General features: G+C 41.9%; 1 protein-coding gene across 1 annotated transcript in view; it reads right to left on the reverse strand.

Annotated features, from left to right (window-relative positions):
* Positions 1 to 1,345: 1,345 nt before the first annotated feature.
* pvrl2l (PVR cell adhesion molecule related 2 like) overlaps positions 1,346 to 13,445 on the reverse strand; it is a 303,185-nt gene continuing 291,085 nt past the window's right edge. Inside the window, exons 7-10 of the mRNA XM_065948342.1 lie at positions 10,744 to 10,873; positions 7,798 to 7,855; positions 6,395 to 6,490; positions 1,346 to 6,068 (exon numbers count right to left, since the gene is read on the reverse strand). Coding sequence (XP_065804414.1) covers positions 5,874 to 6,068; positions 6,395 to 6,490; positions 7,798 to 7,855; positions 10,744 to 10,873 — 479 coding nt within the window. The 3' untranslated portion in view covers positions 1,346 to 5,873. The remainder of the gene's footprint in view (positions 6,069 to 6,394; positions 6,491 to 7,797; positions 7,856 to 10,743; positions 10,874 to 13,445) is intronic.

Genomic DNA, 13,445 nt, shown 5'->3' on the forward strand with positions numbered 1-13,445 from the left:
TATCCGCTTTTAAACGTGTGGTGATATGCCTGCAAACGCCACACGTAAAGAGGAAGTTTTGCCTGGAAGTTTTTAACCCAATAATCACTGGCTTCTCGAGGATTACTAAATCATTTGGATCGGTTCCCAGAGGCATATCTCATCCATGAGATGATGATATACGATGATATCCATTATGCCTCCAAATACAGCGAGGGGGGGGCTGTCTCTCTTCCTCCACATGGTAAATGTGCTATATTAATGTGTAAAATGTTGCACAGAACACCTCTAAAGGCCTGTTTCGCCCATGTTTACACAGGAGCGATCCACTGACAACAGAACAGTTTTTCAGACAAAAACATTTTGACAGCGAATCAATTTTCAAGAAAATGTGGACTGTGAGTGAGCTGCACAAACAGAACTTTGAAGTCCCGCCATTGTTGTGTTAGTCCTCCGACTCATGCATGTCGTCTGGAACCTTGATGCAAATGTGCAGAAACGGTGCACTCTGAAACCTGTTTTTTATTTCCGTTTTTAGGCACCTAAAACGCAGTTGTCGTGTAAATGAACAGCCAAAACAGAGCAAAAGGTTACCCCTTTCGACTGAAATCGTTGCCATAGTAATGTGGCATTCGGATCTCTGGGTACGTGGTTTCACTTAAGCCAAGAACAGCTATTTTTAATTATTCAATTCTATAACTCTTTAACTCCAGACCATGAGCTGATTATTTCATTATCTTGAGAGAACTGTAGTTTGTGGATTAATTTTTCTCGAATTAATCAGAGACTGATACCTCAAGATAGTGATTCAACCAATCACAAGAGAGTACACATTTTGTCGTCTCCTTTATGTTTAATTATCCAGACAAAGACTAGTGTCGTAAGTTTGATCCGACTTGGTTTTTAGACCACGAGGACACTGTTATGACTGCCAGGGGAGGATTCACAGCTGACGAGTGATTGAAGTATGGAGTGACGAGCTGATCAATAAAGCTGCTCCCAGATCTGACACTATGAGCTACAACGAGTCGATAGAGTTGTCAAGAATCCATCTATTCATGCTGGAATAGCACTCCTGATCTCTGAAGGATGCCAAATGCAATAAGAAATAAAAAGCCTTTCGCTTTTGCTTCATACTTGTTTGATTATCCTGTCATCCAATGATACTGGGATAATTAACTTGTGGACTCAGTGCTGTTTAGACTTAATAAAAATGAGAAATAGATCTCCCCTCTGGAGCGAATCCTTTAATAACTGATGAAACGTTAAAGACTTACCTGGTCTGGATTGCGGCGCTCTGCTGTCTCTTTAGTTTCAGGGTCTTCCTGAGAAGCTGTCAGAGAGTAAAAACCACCAAGACCTCGTCTCCGTTTGGTTTACAATTTATTTGACAAGACAATGATCTGTAAAACATGTACAACAGGTTTCCCAAAAAGCATACAAAATCATAACCGACCCGTGATACAGAAGATAAATGAAAGAAAATCAATAAGCACTCAAAAAAGTATGATCACATCTCCAGTGTGGGTTTGCCGTCGTCAATGTCAGACTCATCTCACCGTGTGTGTTTGTGTGTGTTTCCCCCCTTTTATCATCCGTCCTGCTGTCAGACGAGAAGTGCTAGAATTGAAAAGCTAAAAATAACATAAAGAAGGCACGTCTGGCTCCGTGATGAAAAGCTGTGATGACAATGGATGAATGAGAGAGAGAGAGTAGAGAGAGAGAGAGAGAGAGAGGGGGGGGTGGGGGTGAGGGGGCAAGTGAGGGCCAACGAGGGAGAAGAGTGGATTCAGACCCAAAGAGCGTTATCGCCGACATTCACAGCTTGCGTTTCTGGCGTCAAATTCACGAGCGAGAACGCAAAAAGGGACAAAGTCAGAGTCGAGATCTAACGGCCAATCCGTCTGAAATCGTCGTAATTCTCCGTTCATCCTCCTCCTTTAGAACTGCTGACTCATGCTTGCGCTCAAATAAAGCCTGTAAACTCATCCGGGTAAATATTTCTTTGCAATTTCCGCTTTAGGAGGCGGCATCACGACTGTATTCCCCCGGCGGTGTCAAGATTTTAATTCTAGATACCTAAGAATGAAGCAACTCTATTAAACGTAAGGCCCTGGGTAAAACGGAGCGATCCCCCAAATGAGACGGCGGAGCGGTAACTCAATAGTGAAGGCTTGCTGAGTCATTAGTCTGGAATATAATGGCTCCCAATGATTGTCTTTTTCCCTTTTGCTCCATTTATCAACAGCAGGCCCACTGGCAAACACATTAAAACACATTTATCCTCAGAAAACTAAATATTCATTCATTTTGAGAAATTAATTTACAGACAAAAGAGCAAAACCATCACTTTTAATTCCCCTTTTTGTTCTGTGGCAGGGCCATTAAATACATCCTACGTGATCGTCTGACACTGCACCTCATGAGCGAGCTAAAAGCCGAACTCCTGTCGTGGCAGTCAGTCTAAAGGGATCAGCTTTTATCTCTTTAGTCCATGCAGCATGCAGACATTCCCTTTAATCAAAATAAAACATTCTAGACATTGAAGTAGACGGAAAATAAACGTTTGTTTATCATCAAATCTCCTCCTGTCAGGTGTCCTGCATTTCTCCTAAATACAACCTGTAGATGAATTTTTAGGTGGACGACATAAGCAACGTTTCCAGGACAAGAACTTCACTAACTGCTCGGGAATTCCTGAAGTACCAGAAGCTCCCTGAGGAACTTAAGTCCCCGGGTCTTTATTCTGGGAAAGTCCCAGTACTGTCTGAAAGCACAGGGACTTTTGGGGTGGTACTTAAAGCTTTTCTGATTGGTAAAACACTCATCGCATTAAGACAAATTTAACAAGTCAGCGGATTGAGAACAGAAGAACCTTTTCACCTGGTACTTAAAGTTTTGGGGCAACTTTGATGGCAATGCTGCTTCAGATTGCAACTTTCCATAGCAGGAACTTTCCCTCAGAACAAGGTATGTTTTAAAAACTTAGTGTGTTTTTTCAGGGGGAACTATTTACCCTGAGCCTTTCTTATGCCCCCCAAAAGCTCCTGCTTGCGGATAGTACTCTCTTTTAGTCCAGGGCCTGTGGGACAGGATTTAAAGCTCTCAGTGTTTGTAACTGGTTGAGTTCTCGCAGCATTCAGTAAACTTTTTTGCCTAGTTTTCACGCGTCTTAAGATGTTGGTGGAAACACAGACAGCAATGGGAACTTTCTTGAAAAGATGCTACTTGGTCTAAAAGTTCCCGGTACTTTTGGTGGAAATGCAGCTTTAGATTGCAAATAAACAAACTACTTGATATAGCATGTCAGTAATTCTGTTTAAGTCTTTGTTTTTAAATGTGGTCATATGTCTGGATATCTTCCTGCTGTCATTCAGAAAAAGAAGAAATTCTACACTAAAACGATAAATATATAAACGCAACATTACAAAGAACCCCTCTCCACCAAAGCTCATGATGGTTAAATAAGAACAGATGATTGTCAAAATATTGCATTTGGTGCCGACCTCGCAGAATTTGGAAGCTGTGATGCAAATTATTTTTGTCCTAATTTTGCAAATCCTACAAAATGATTTCATCTCTGCATCAAGGTGGTTTATCTCTCTATATTTTTGTCTCTCTATGTCTCTTTATGGCAGCTTTACAAACTTGAAAACATGTTTTTACACCACCTGACTTTATGTGTTTTTGTGTTATTTTATCTGGCACGCTCGGAGAATCGGGCGGTTTGGGAGACTTTGTGTCCCCAGAGGTCTGAAACTACAGCTCAGGATTAGACAGGAGGAAAGACTGCATCGCTGTGTGTGTTTGCTTATGACAGAGAGAAAGACATCTCCATGCAGACTAAAGACACAAAAAAAAAACAGGCCGCCCTCCGTGCCGTTACATGAAAACAAAAAACACTCTCTCAACTTAAATTGGACTTGTGCCCGTGGTGTGTGTGATGGTGACAGATGCATCGAGACGGAGATAGAAAACATTTCTCTTTTTGACATTCAAAAATGTTTTTTTTTTGTTTCGGAAATGAAAGAGATTATTCCGCAAACAGCCTTGGGAAAGTGTTTCAACAAGCCACCGATCATGCCATGCAGAGTAATATGAACAAGGAGTAAAATCCACACCATTTCATGTTTGTCATATATATTCAAATAAAACACTTCAGTATCAAGTGACGACCTCAAGTACCCGTGAAAAGTAAAATAGTCATATACATGTTTTTTTAAATCGCTCAGTTTGACACTTAACAAACTTCCATCCCCTGTACAGAGGCACTGATAACACCGACACTGTTTTTTTTATGTGTACACGTTGCACCAACAATATATTATTCATCAATATTATCAATACTATTTACATGTGTTTGTTTATCATTTGGTACCATCTGACATCTGTGAAGACCAACTTCTGATTCAGCCAAACCTTTTTTTTTTTTTTTATGCTTTCAAATCGGCTAAAATGCAAAATGTTTTTCCCCGGATAATTTCCCATGTTCTGCATATATCAGAGTGTGTAATGGCAGTATCTTCTAATACATGCTGAACATTTGTACACATTCCTCTCCGTGCTTTTTTAAGACGTTATTAGTGTGATATTTCAGACGACTGAATACAAACATCGCTGTTTTTGTTCTTGTGTGAGCAACCTGTGGTGTGTGTGTGTGTGTGTGTGTGTGTGTGTGTATATGTGTGTCTTCTGTGCTGTAAACCCACTTTCATCTCCCCCATTTTTACAGCCTCACCACCTCGTGCAATTATCAACAGCAAATATGAATCACGGACTGTAAATGATATAACGTTGCCAGGTTACAGAGCTTCAAAAGCGATGTCACTTCCCCCCTTCATTAGCGCTAATGAGCAGCCCGGCGCTCCGACAGAAGCTGCGGTCCAGGGACAGATGAGCCCCCTTTGACAACATAATAAAGTGGAATGTTTCCGTTTTGGACCGTCGCCTGGGCGAGAGTGGGAAAGGCTGGAGTCGATAAATAACTGAAATACTTTCAAACATCTCCAGTGATTAAGTGAAGCTGCCAGGAGAGCCAGATGACCGAGCTTTGGACTTCCTGGGACTGAATTCAGCGGTATGAAATTCAAAAATCCAACCCACTGTGGAGGAACTTTGAAAGATGGTATTTTTTAAAACACTTTTTACAACTTCTCTGTCGTAAAATGCTGCAAAGAAGAGGCCGATGTTTTATCCTTAACTTGGAGAGCAGCTAAAAAGAAATTTTCAAATCATGTTCCACACCTGTGAACAGATGATCCCAGGACTGGCAGCTTCACATTGAGGTTTGGATTTGCGAGCGCCACACAGGCCGAGTGCTGTGTTAATTAGCTTTAGGTTGTGTTCCAGCCTATTGTGACTCCTCTCAACCATGTAATGAACATACTGCAAAAGCCCGCCTCATCATATGCACCAGTATATGATCTCATTTGGCTCATCAGATGTCATGAACTCCTGTTTTTTTTTTTTTGCATCTTAAACTGCTTTAAAACATTGATTTTTGTGAATTTCATTTAGCATCGTCTTTGCTTATTTTCCAGATATTTGCAATAAAACGATGATTTAAACTCTGCATGTCACTTGCAAGAGTTCTTATTCCTCAGAAGCAACAATGTCGCGTCATCAGAAATTAAAAAAACATGACAAAGAACCTGTTTTTAATAGATAGATTTAAAACTAGTTTAACCCATAACACCCATTAAATGTGCTTTTAAAATAAAAATAAACCCAGAAGCAGAACCCTATGATACGTGGATTAAAATAAAAAAAATATAAAGTAAAAAACAAAAGGTCTTTAATGTGGGAACACGTGTGCTCGCCGTAGCTTTTCCATGCAAACTTAGGTGACCTGGGGCGTGCTGATAACACCTTGGTGATGCGCCGTCATTGCACAGCTACACATACATGGCGGAAGATACAAAACTCTCGCCGCGAGCGATGCTGGCAGCCGGTGTGTCGTGATTGGACGAGTCGTGGTGACCGTCGTCGGCGCGGTCTTTGAGTTCGTTGACGTTGTCGTATTTGGCTGAGTCGTCCAGGACCGGGGGAGCTCCGCCGTTCAGGGCGCCGGTGGACTCGTCATCCAGGTTCTGCAGATTTCACACAGATTTATAGAGAAGATAAATCACATTTCTTAAATAATATATGCTACAAACCGTCAGACTCCCCGTGCGGGATTATTTTAAATAGATCAAGACGAGAGGCAAAGACTTGACACATAAATACATTTTGTGGCAGTTTTAGTGCATGTACATCTTATTATTATATTATTTGATCGATTGGTACAAAGCATACACACCATGATGTCCCTATAACCCAGAGTGAACCTGTCCAAACAGATATATGTCCCCGCTGCGCCTGAACGCAGCTCATGTGTCTGTGAGGATGGAATAGAAAAAGCGTGCGTGTTAGTTACCGTGACAGGCTCTCCCCCTGTGGGCTCGTAGTAAACCTCTCCTGGGCTGAGCGGGGCCGTCTCTGTGGCTGTGGGAGGCTCTGATGGCTTGTTCAGCTTCACACGCACAAACCGCACCAACACAGGGAAGAGAGAGAGAGGAGAGCACGGAGACAATACAACATGAATACAGGCGGGTAGAGGAGAGCTTCACAGCACAAATACAAACATGTTTGCTAATGAGATAACTGAGCTGTAGACTCCAGTCTAACCTGGATACAGACATAATGAGTCCTTTTACATCTCTTTAGAGCTGCATGGCAATTCAGTGAACATTTCTTTAAAGGCTTTTTTTCCTTTATCCCAAAAATGTGCTTAATTTCCGACATAGCAAACCTTTCACTCACATCCCAGCTGAGCTGAAAGTATTACCCAACAGCTCTACTGGTAGTGTCTCAACGTTTTCTATTAATTTCCTATGGAGAGCTGGAGAGGCAGTGCATTTTGGGATCGTTGTGGCGAAGTTTCGAGAGGGGCTACGGCACGCTCACCAGACAAGAATAGACCAGAACTCTATTCTATGCAAATGAGCCCAGGGGCCGCGTGGACCACTTGCGCGTTTATACAATCAGGTGCATTCATTGAGGCTACTTCACCAATTGAGTAATATACAGCGGAAAACTTGGCTATCAAGAGCGGGTGGAGAGGTCCAGGAGAAATTCAGAACAAGCCCACTTTTCAGTGGGTATACGTCCATCAAGCGGCGAGTTGAGTGCTCCAGCGCGACCCCTCGCCTGAAGCAGCGGAGCCGTTTGTTATTTTTCAGTCTGAAGCACATTGAGTCGACGCTTGAGGTATGAATAAAGTCGACTTGACTCGACTGAAGGACTTGCTGTCGACCTGCAGGTTGCTTATTAGGACTCTGGACTTGACTTAAACTTGCCCTCAGACATGTGAGTAAAAGACGGAAAAAAAGGCTCTGTGAGGAATTTGCCTTTTATAAGTCATGTTGTGCAGATGACATTAAGAGATGTGATGAACTCTCACTGTTAAACTCTGTGAACCGCCCCCCGTTTTATAACAAGCATTAAGACATGCTTAAAACATCGAATCAACATAATTACCCACTTTTAGTCACATCACATAATGTTGTTCAAGCCCAACAAAATGCAACAGACTGATGGAGTAAAAATGAGCTGAGAGGGGAAGAGGAGGAGGAGGAGGAGGAGGAGGAGGAGGAGGGAGCAGTACTCTAATGGAGCTCTTTACAAACCAAGCTAATTATTTCTACACATAAGCCAACTCAGATCTCCAATCAATAGCCATTAGCCCCATTATGACTGCCCAAATGGACTGTGTGTGTGTGTGCAGAATGTAAACGCTGTGACAATAAAGATTGATTCTAAGCCATGTGGACCACTCACCATCTCTGTTGAGCTGCCGGCCTTCACAGGGGGAGGGGGCTTGTGCTTGGGAGGGCCCCTGATTGGACAAGAGGACAGAGACAATGCAGAATTGATCGTCGTTCATTAAGACTTCAGATTTCTTTGTGTTAAATAAAGGACACAGTTTGGTTGCCACGATTGAAAGGCTCAAAATAATATGCTGTGAAGACAACCCACTGAGTCTTAATTGGGTTCAGAATCTGTTAAAATGTTTTTTAATCAACTTGGGGGGTTAAGTGTCTTGCCCAAGGACACATCTGGCATGTGGCTGCACGAGCTGGGGATCAAACACCCGACCCTCCGGTTATGTAAATCCAAATGAGCCTGTCGCCTTTAAGATCATTTTAGCTCGCTGTATTATCATCTGGTGCGCACAAAAACTCCCACAAACTTTATAAGCATCAACACATTTGGGATGTTTGGCATGCCGACTCCCAATGTTAATAAAAAACTCTTACTTAATGTCCAGTTTGTTTAATTCTGATGCAACAGTGGATTAAAACCATCCTCATCAGCAGCAGCCGTTGTGGTTGTTTATGAAAAAGCCTCAAGTGAGCTTAAACTCCTCATATCAAATAACCAGCTGTGATTGGCCGGACCTGACTTCAGGTCGGATGGAAACCTGCCTGAAGAGTAGACGCGTCCTTCAGAGGAATGTGGCTTTTTCACCAGCTACTTAACCTCTACAATAAAAAGACATCTCCTTGTGTTTGAAAACCTACTTGACATCAAACTTGTCTCTGAGTCTGATTCTAATTAAAGGTTTTTGCACTCAGAGTCAGACGCAGTACTCGTTCTATTGATTTGTATTTATTCTCGCTGAGAGTCTGTATTAAGAATCCAGAAGTGAAACACTTTAAAGTGCCCTCGAATACAATCACTGAAAAGCCACCAGTTGAACTGAAGACCTTGTATTTACAACACGTTAAATATTTGACTTCATGACAGCTCTGAGATTCATTAAAGCCTCTTTATCCGCTAAGGAAATACACGACTGATTTATATTATTATCAGGTCTGTCAATTTCAACAATAAGATATGCTACCATACGATACGATATGCTATGATATGCTACGCTATGCTATGATAGGCTATGCTATGATAGGCTATGCTATGCTACAATACGATAAAATATGCTACGGTACATTAGCTGCGCTACAATACGATACGCTAAACTAAGCTACACTTTGTATGCCACGCTATGCGATGATTGACTACGCTACAATACGCTATGGTATGATACAATACTATACGACATGATAGGATATGATATGCTACGCTACATTTTGATACAATACGATACCATATGCTACGCTATGATACAATACGATAAGCTTTATTGATCCCTTGGGGAAAAGTGCTTTTTGCAGACCTCTAGCTGCTTGTTGCTACATCAATAAACAACACGTTACTGATGTGATTAATATAGCGACATTAACACGTTGAATATTTTATCATGTATATTCATGCTATGATTCGGACTCAGTAGAGAAACGGACACCTGGGCTCATGCTACAGTGCAGCTAAAATGAAGCCTGATGTTCCTCTGGTGGATTATCAGCTAAATATAAAAAAAAACTGCACAGCAGACTTGAGTCTCGTTTAAACAGGGCGTGTGTCACTTCTTTAGACTGTAACACCGGGGAGGTTGCGGTTAAATGAATTGAAGTTATTGTTCTTTAGAAAGGGACATCTTCTTTCTAATCACAGTAATGACGCGGAAAAATAATCTTTCAGTGGTAGTCTTGACCGGTCTTTAAAATCTGGTGTCTGCCCAGTCTGAGACCGAGACCTTCAAAAAGTGGTCTTGAGACCAACATCGATCTAGAGTACCCCAACATGACTGTGAGACATGTGTTGCTCTTTAGCTGCCTTCCCAACAGGAGCAAACTTTTGGGCTGTACAATTAAAAAAAAAAAAAAAACACTAATTTGAGGTTTGAGCTGCTGAGTTCTTTGAAAATTATCTGTGACTTAGGTACTTTTGAAGTTTGGGAGCATGTCTGGATATAAAAAAAAATATATTCTAATAAGTAGGTATTTCACACTAATGGTAGAACGCATTTCAAGATTGGAATTTAATGCTTTTATTATAGGGCTAGCTAATGTGGATAATTGCTACATCTGTCATTCATAGGAGGACATTAAGCTAACATTTTAGTGTCTGTGGGACGAATGACAGGGTTGTAATAAAAATCTGAAGAGCTAATGGCAGCCTCAGAGTTTTGCCTCGACGCTCGTGATATAACTTTTAAAACCGCCGACTGTACTTCCTGCAGCTCGCTGCACCTGCATGAGAGCGCTACGACGTTAGCTGAGAGAGCAAACACAGAGACTAGTGCTGCGAATGAATCACATGTTTGAGGCTTTAGAGTTATCTTTGTTATTTCTGTGTAATTGTCAAAATGTGAAATGGCTTCTGAATCATCCTACTGCCTTGTGTTGAATATATTTACGCTTTGACCCTGAACCAATTACCATCTTGGGTTTATTGTACTTCATAAAGCATACCTGCAAAGTGGCTGCTCTTCTGAGAAAGTGGAGTCTAATTGACCTATTTGACTCACAGTGCTACACGAGAAACAGTGAATGTATTTTTATGAATTGATTGTGCTCCCTGCTGTTTTTAGTGCACGCCACGGTTTGATAAGAAAGAGAGGATTTATTCTTTTTTACAGCTACAGGGGAACAGGTGTACGGGGTGAATGGGAGGCCAGAGGAACAAGTATTTTGGGAGTAAAATCTCCAGCGGCTCCGAGCTATAAACTTCAGGTGGAGATTTGTGGCCGAGCTAACTCTGCTGGTTCCCCCCTTTGTGACATGTAATAAGGTTTAACGAGCCTCAGATCCGCTGGGGGAGATTAATTCCTCTCAGGAGGTTAAATAAAACAATGTATTACATGCAGGATTGTTAATAAAGACTTACTCTCCGTCCTCCTGGCGCTTGCGGATGAAGAAGATGATTCCGCCGATGATGCAGATGAAGGCGAGGGCGCCGAGGATACCGCCGATAACTGCGCCTGTCGACGGGCCGGGAGTGATTATCCTCTCCTTTTCTTTAATGGGAGAAAGACACATCGAAAAAAAAAACAGAGAGAAGAAGAAAATATTAAAGCCAAACCCTTTAATTTTCGAGCGCTTGTTTCACTCTGTTTCATGTGTCTCTGGTATTAACAGAAATATGAAAAACAAACATCAGACAAACAGGAAAGCTGATCCATCACTTACTGGTCCATCAAAGGAGAAATCATGAGAAACAAAGATGGCCGCAAAGCTCAAAGAAAAAACATAAAAGCACCTTTCCACCTGTCCATCCAAGCCGAATAAACTATCATGCATTGAGGTTTCAAACCTTTTTAACGAGTGAAGAGTGGCGTTTGACTCGACTGCTATCAGAGAAGCACGACCGGGATGAACACAGAAACACAAGGAAGTTCATATTTGTGGCCTTTTTTAATTGACCTTTAATGTACAGACAGGACAGGATAGAGTCAGATATCAGAGAGTGTGCACTAACCACTAGGCCACCAGCACCTCAAAGTAATGTTAGTTTGTCCTGATGATGATGACAGACAAGAAACCAGACTTTTGTTGCAAAAATATGTTGAATCATTTATAAATTATTTAATATTTTGTTTTGTTTTGTTTTGTTAAAATGAAATTCATGCTGTTATTTACTGTCATAGTTGAGCCTCAGACAGAGTTAAGCTGTACGCTGTAGTTGTGCGACAGCGATGACATCACTGTCTTTGGTCGGCGAGTGAGCGAGTAGTGTCCAAAATGTGTTTTTATCGTTCAGGATTCACATTACCAATCTGGTATTGCTTTGGCAGCCTTATTTATAATGTTGCTTTCATGACTTCAGCGCCCTACAATTACTGCAGCATCCTGCAGCTATCGGATTATCTACGCCATTGTACTTAGAAACACAAGGTCACCGCTTAAGCGGCTATAATTGAAGGTTTCGACTTCGACTTTATTATCATCCCGGAGGAAATGAAGTCTGCAGCAGCATCGAGACACAACAGGTTGAAAACAGAAGACACCATCAGAAAATACAGACGCACTGAGAATCCACAGCTCCAGTGAAAAACAACTCAAACAGTTCAGACGCCAAACACACAACTTCTGCTGCCGGGTCGCCACAAGAGCAGCGCCCCCCATCACCTCTGAGCCGGTCCTTGAATGGAACATGAGTAATATACACGGTCTTTAAAAAACCTCCAGAGGAATGTTAGTGTGGAAAGCAAGCAATCAAAAGTCAAGTTCCTTTTCAATATCAGCTCTGAATCTGATTTTATAGCGCAGCATTAAAGCACGGGCGTGAAGAATTCAATCTGAGGTCGGAGAATGAAAGCAGCTCTAAGCTCTCTGCTGTACACCAACGCTCATGAACACCATCAATCTTCTTTCTCACTCCGACCTCGACGTCTCCTCTCAATTAAGAGCCTGGTTATTTCTTCCAGAGGACGATGAGGCATCTTAATTGACTGTAAAAGCCTCTTACGACTGTATCAGATAAAAACCAAACAGCAGGCTGACAGCGGCTGCTCACCGCGGATGGTTCCTCACAGGGATCTCGGTGCCAACAACAAAGGGAGGGTTGTGTAATTTTCACACCGTCTTTGCTCTTTTTTTATCATATAATTGTATTTCATTGCCACCACTGAGGTAAAAGCACTCAATGGATGCGATACAGAGATGATAAAAGGATAATTACATCTATGATTTCCCCTCATTTAGCTTCACTGCATACATACAGCTGATGTTTGTGTGCGCACTCGCCGAAGAGGAGACGATTTGTGCTGGTAAAAATGCACTGTACTTGAAATGGAGCTCTTGAAACGCATTAAAATGCAATTCCATATGTTTAAAAACACGTTCCCATCAACCGGGAACACGTTTTTTTTACTCTCTCGCCGTTACAAAGAATGTTTTTCCCATCTGCCGCAAAGCAATACCATCCTCATCCTTTACTGCCAGTTCTCAAGCCAGAGAACCATTTCGCCTAGAGGGAACAGAAGATGAAACATCTGGATGCCGAAAAATGATGCAAAAACAAAACAATTACACGGTCCCAACTGCGCAATGAGATCGTCTTTACAAAGGAAACATCACAGACACAAACGTGTAACAGCGTGGTGTGTGTGTTGTCAGGTTCAAGTGAAACTAAAGATTATTTTACTGATTTGTTGCTTCATCATATGAGAACAAAAAGCAGAAAATCTGTAAATTAAAGAAGCAAAAGCCAGAAACATTTGAACCCTTTGCCAAAGAACGACTTAAGAAGTTTTCTGCTGACGTCACTTTCCCATCAGAACACATCCCCATAGGTCAGACTCCACAGATGCCGAGGTCAGACTCCACAATGGATCGTTTTAACCCCACGTGTTTCTTAGTGAATGACAATCAAGGCCACTCTAGTCAATGCACCTTTTCCACAGCATGCACCGCAATCTGTCTATTTTCAAGCCCGCTGCAAGAACTCGTCAAGCTGAACAAAACAGATCGACCCCGACTGGAATGAGACAAGATAATGCACAGAGCATCCGTTCAGTTTCAAAACAAACACAATATACAGACGACCGATCGTATATATCCTGTCACTTTCTCAACACTGTGTCTAAA

The sequence above is a fragment of the Labrus bergylta genome, chromosome 19 (assembly GCF_963930695.1).
Source record: "Labrus bergylta chromosome 19, fLabBer1.1, whole genome shotgun sequence".
In the NCBI taxonomy this organism is placed as follows: domain Eukaryota; kingdom Metazoa; phylum Chordata; class Actinopteri; order Labriformes; family Labridae; genus Labrus; species Labrus bergylta.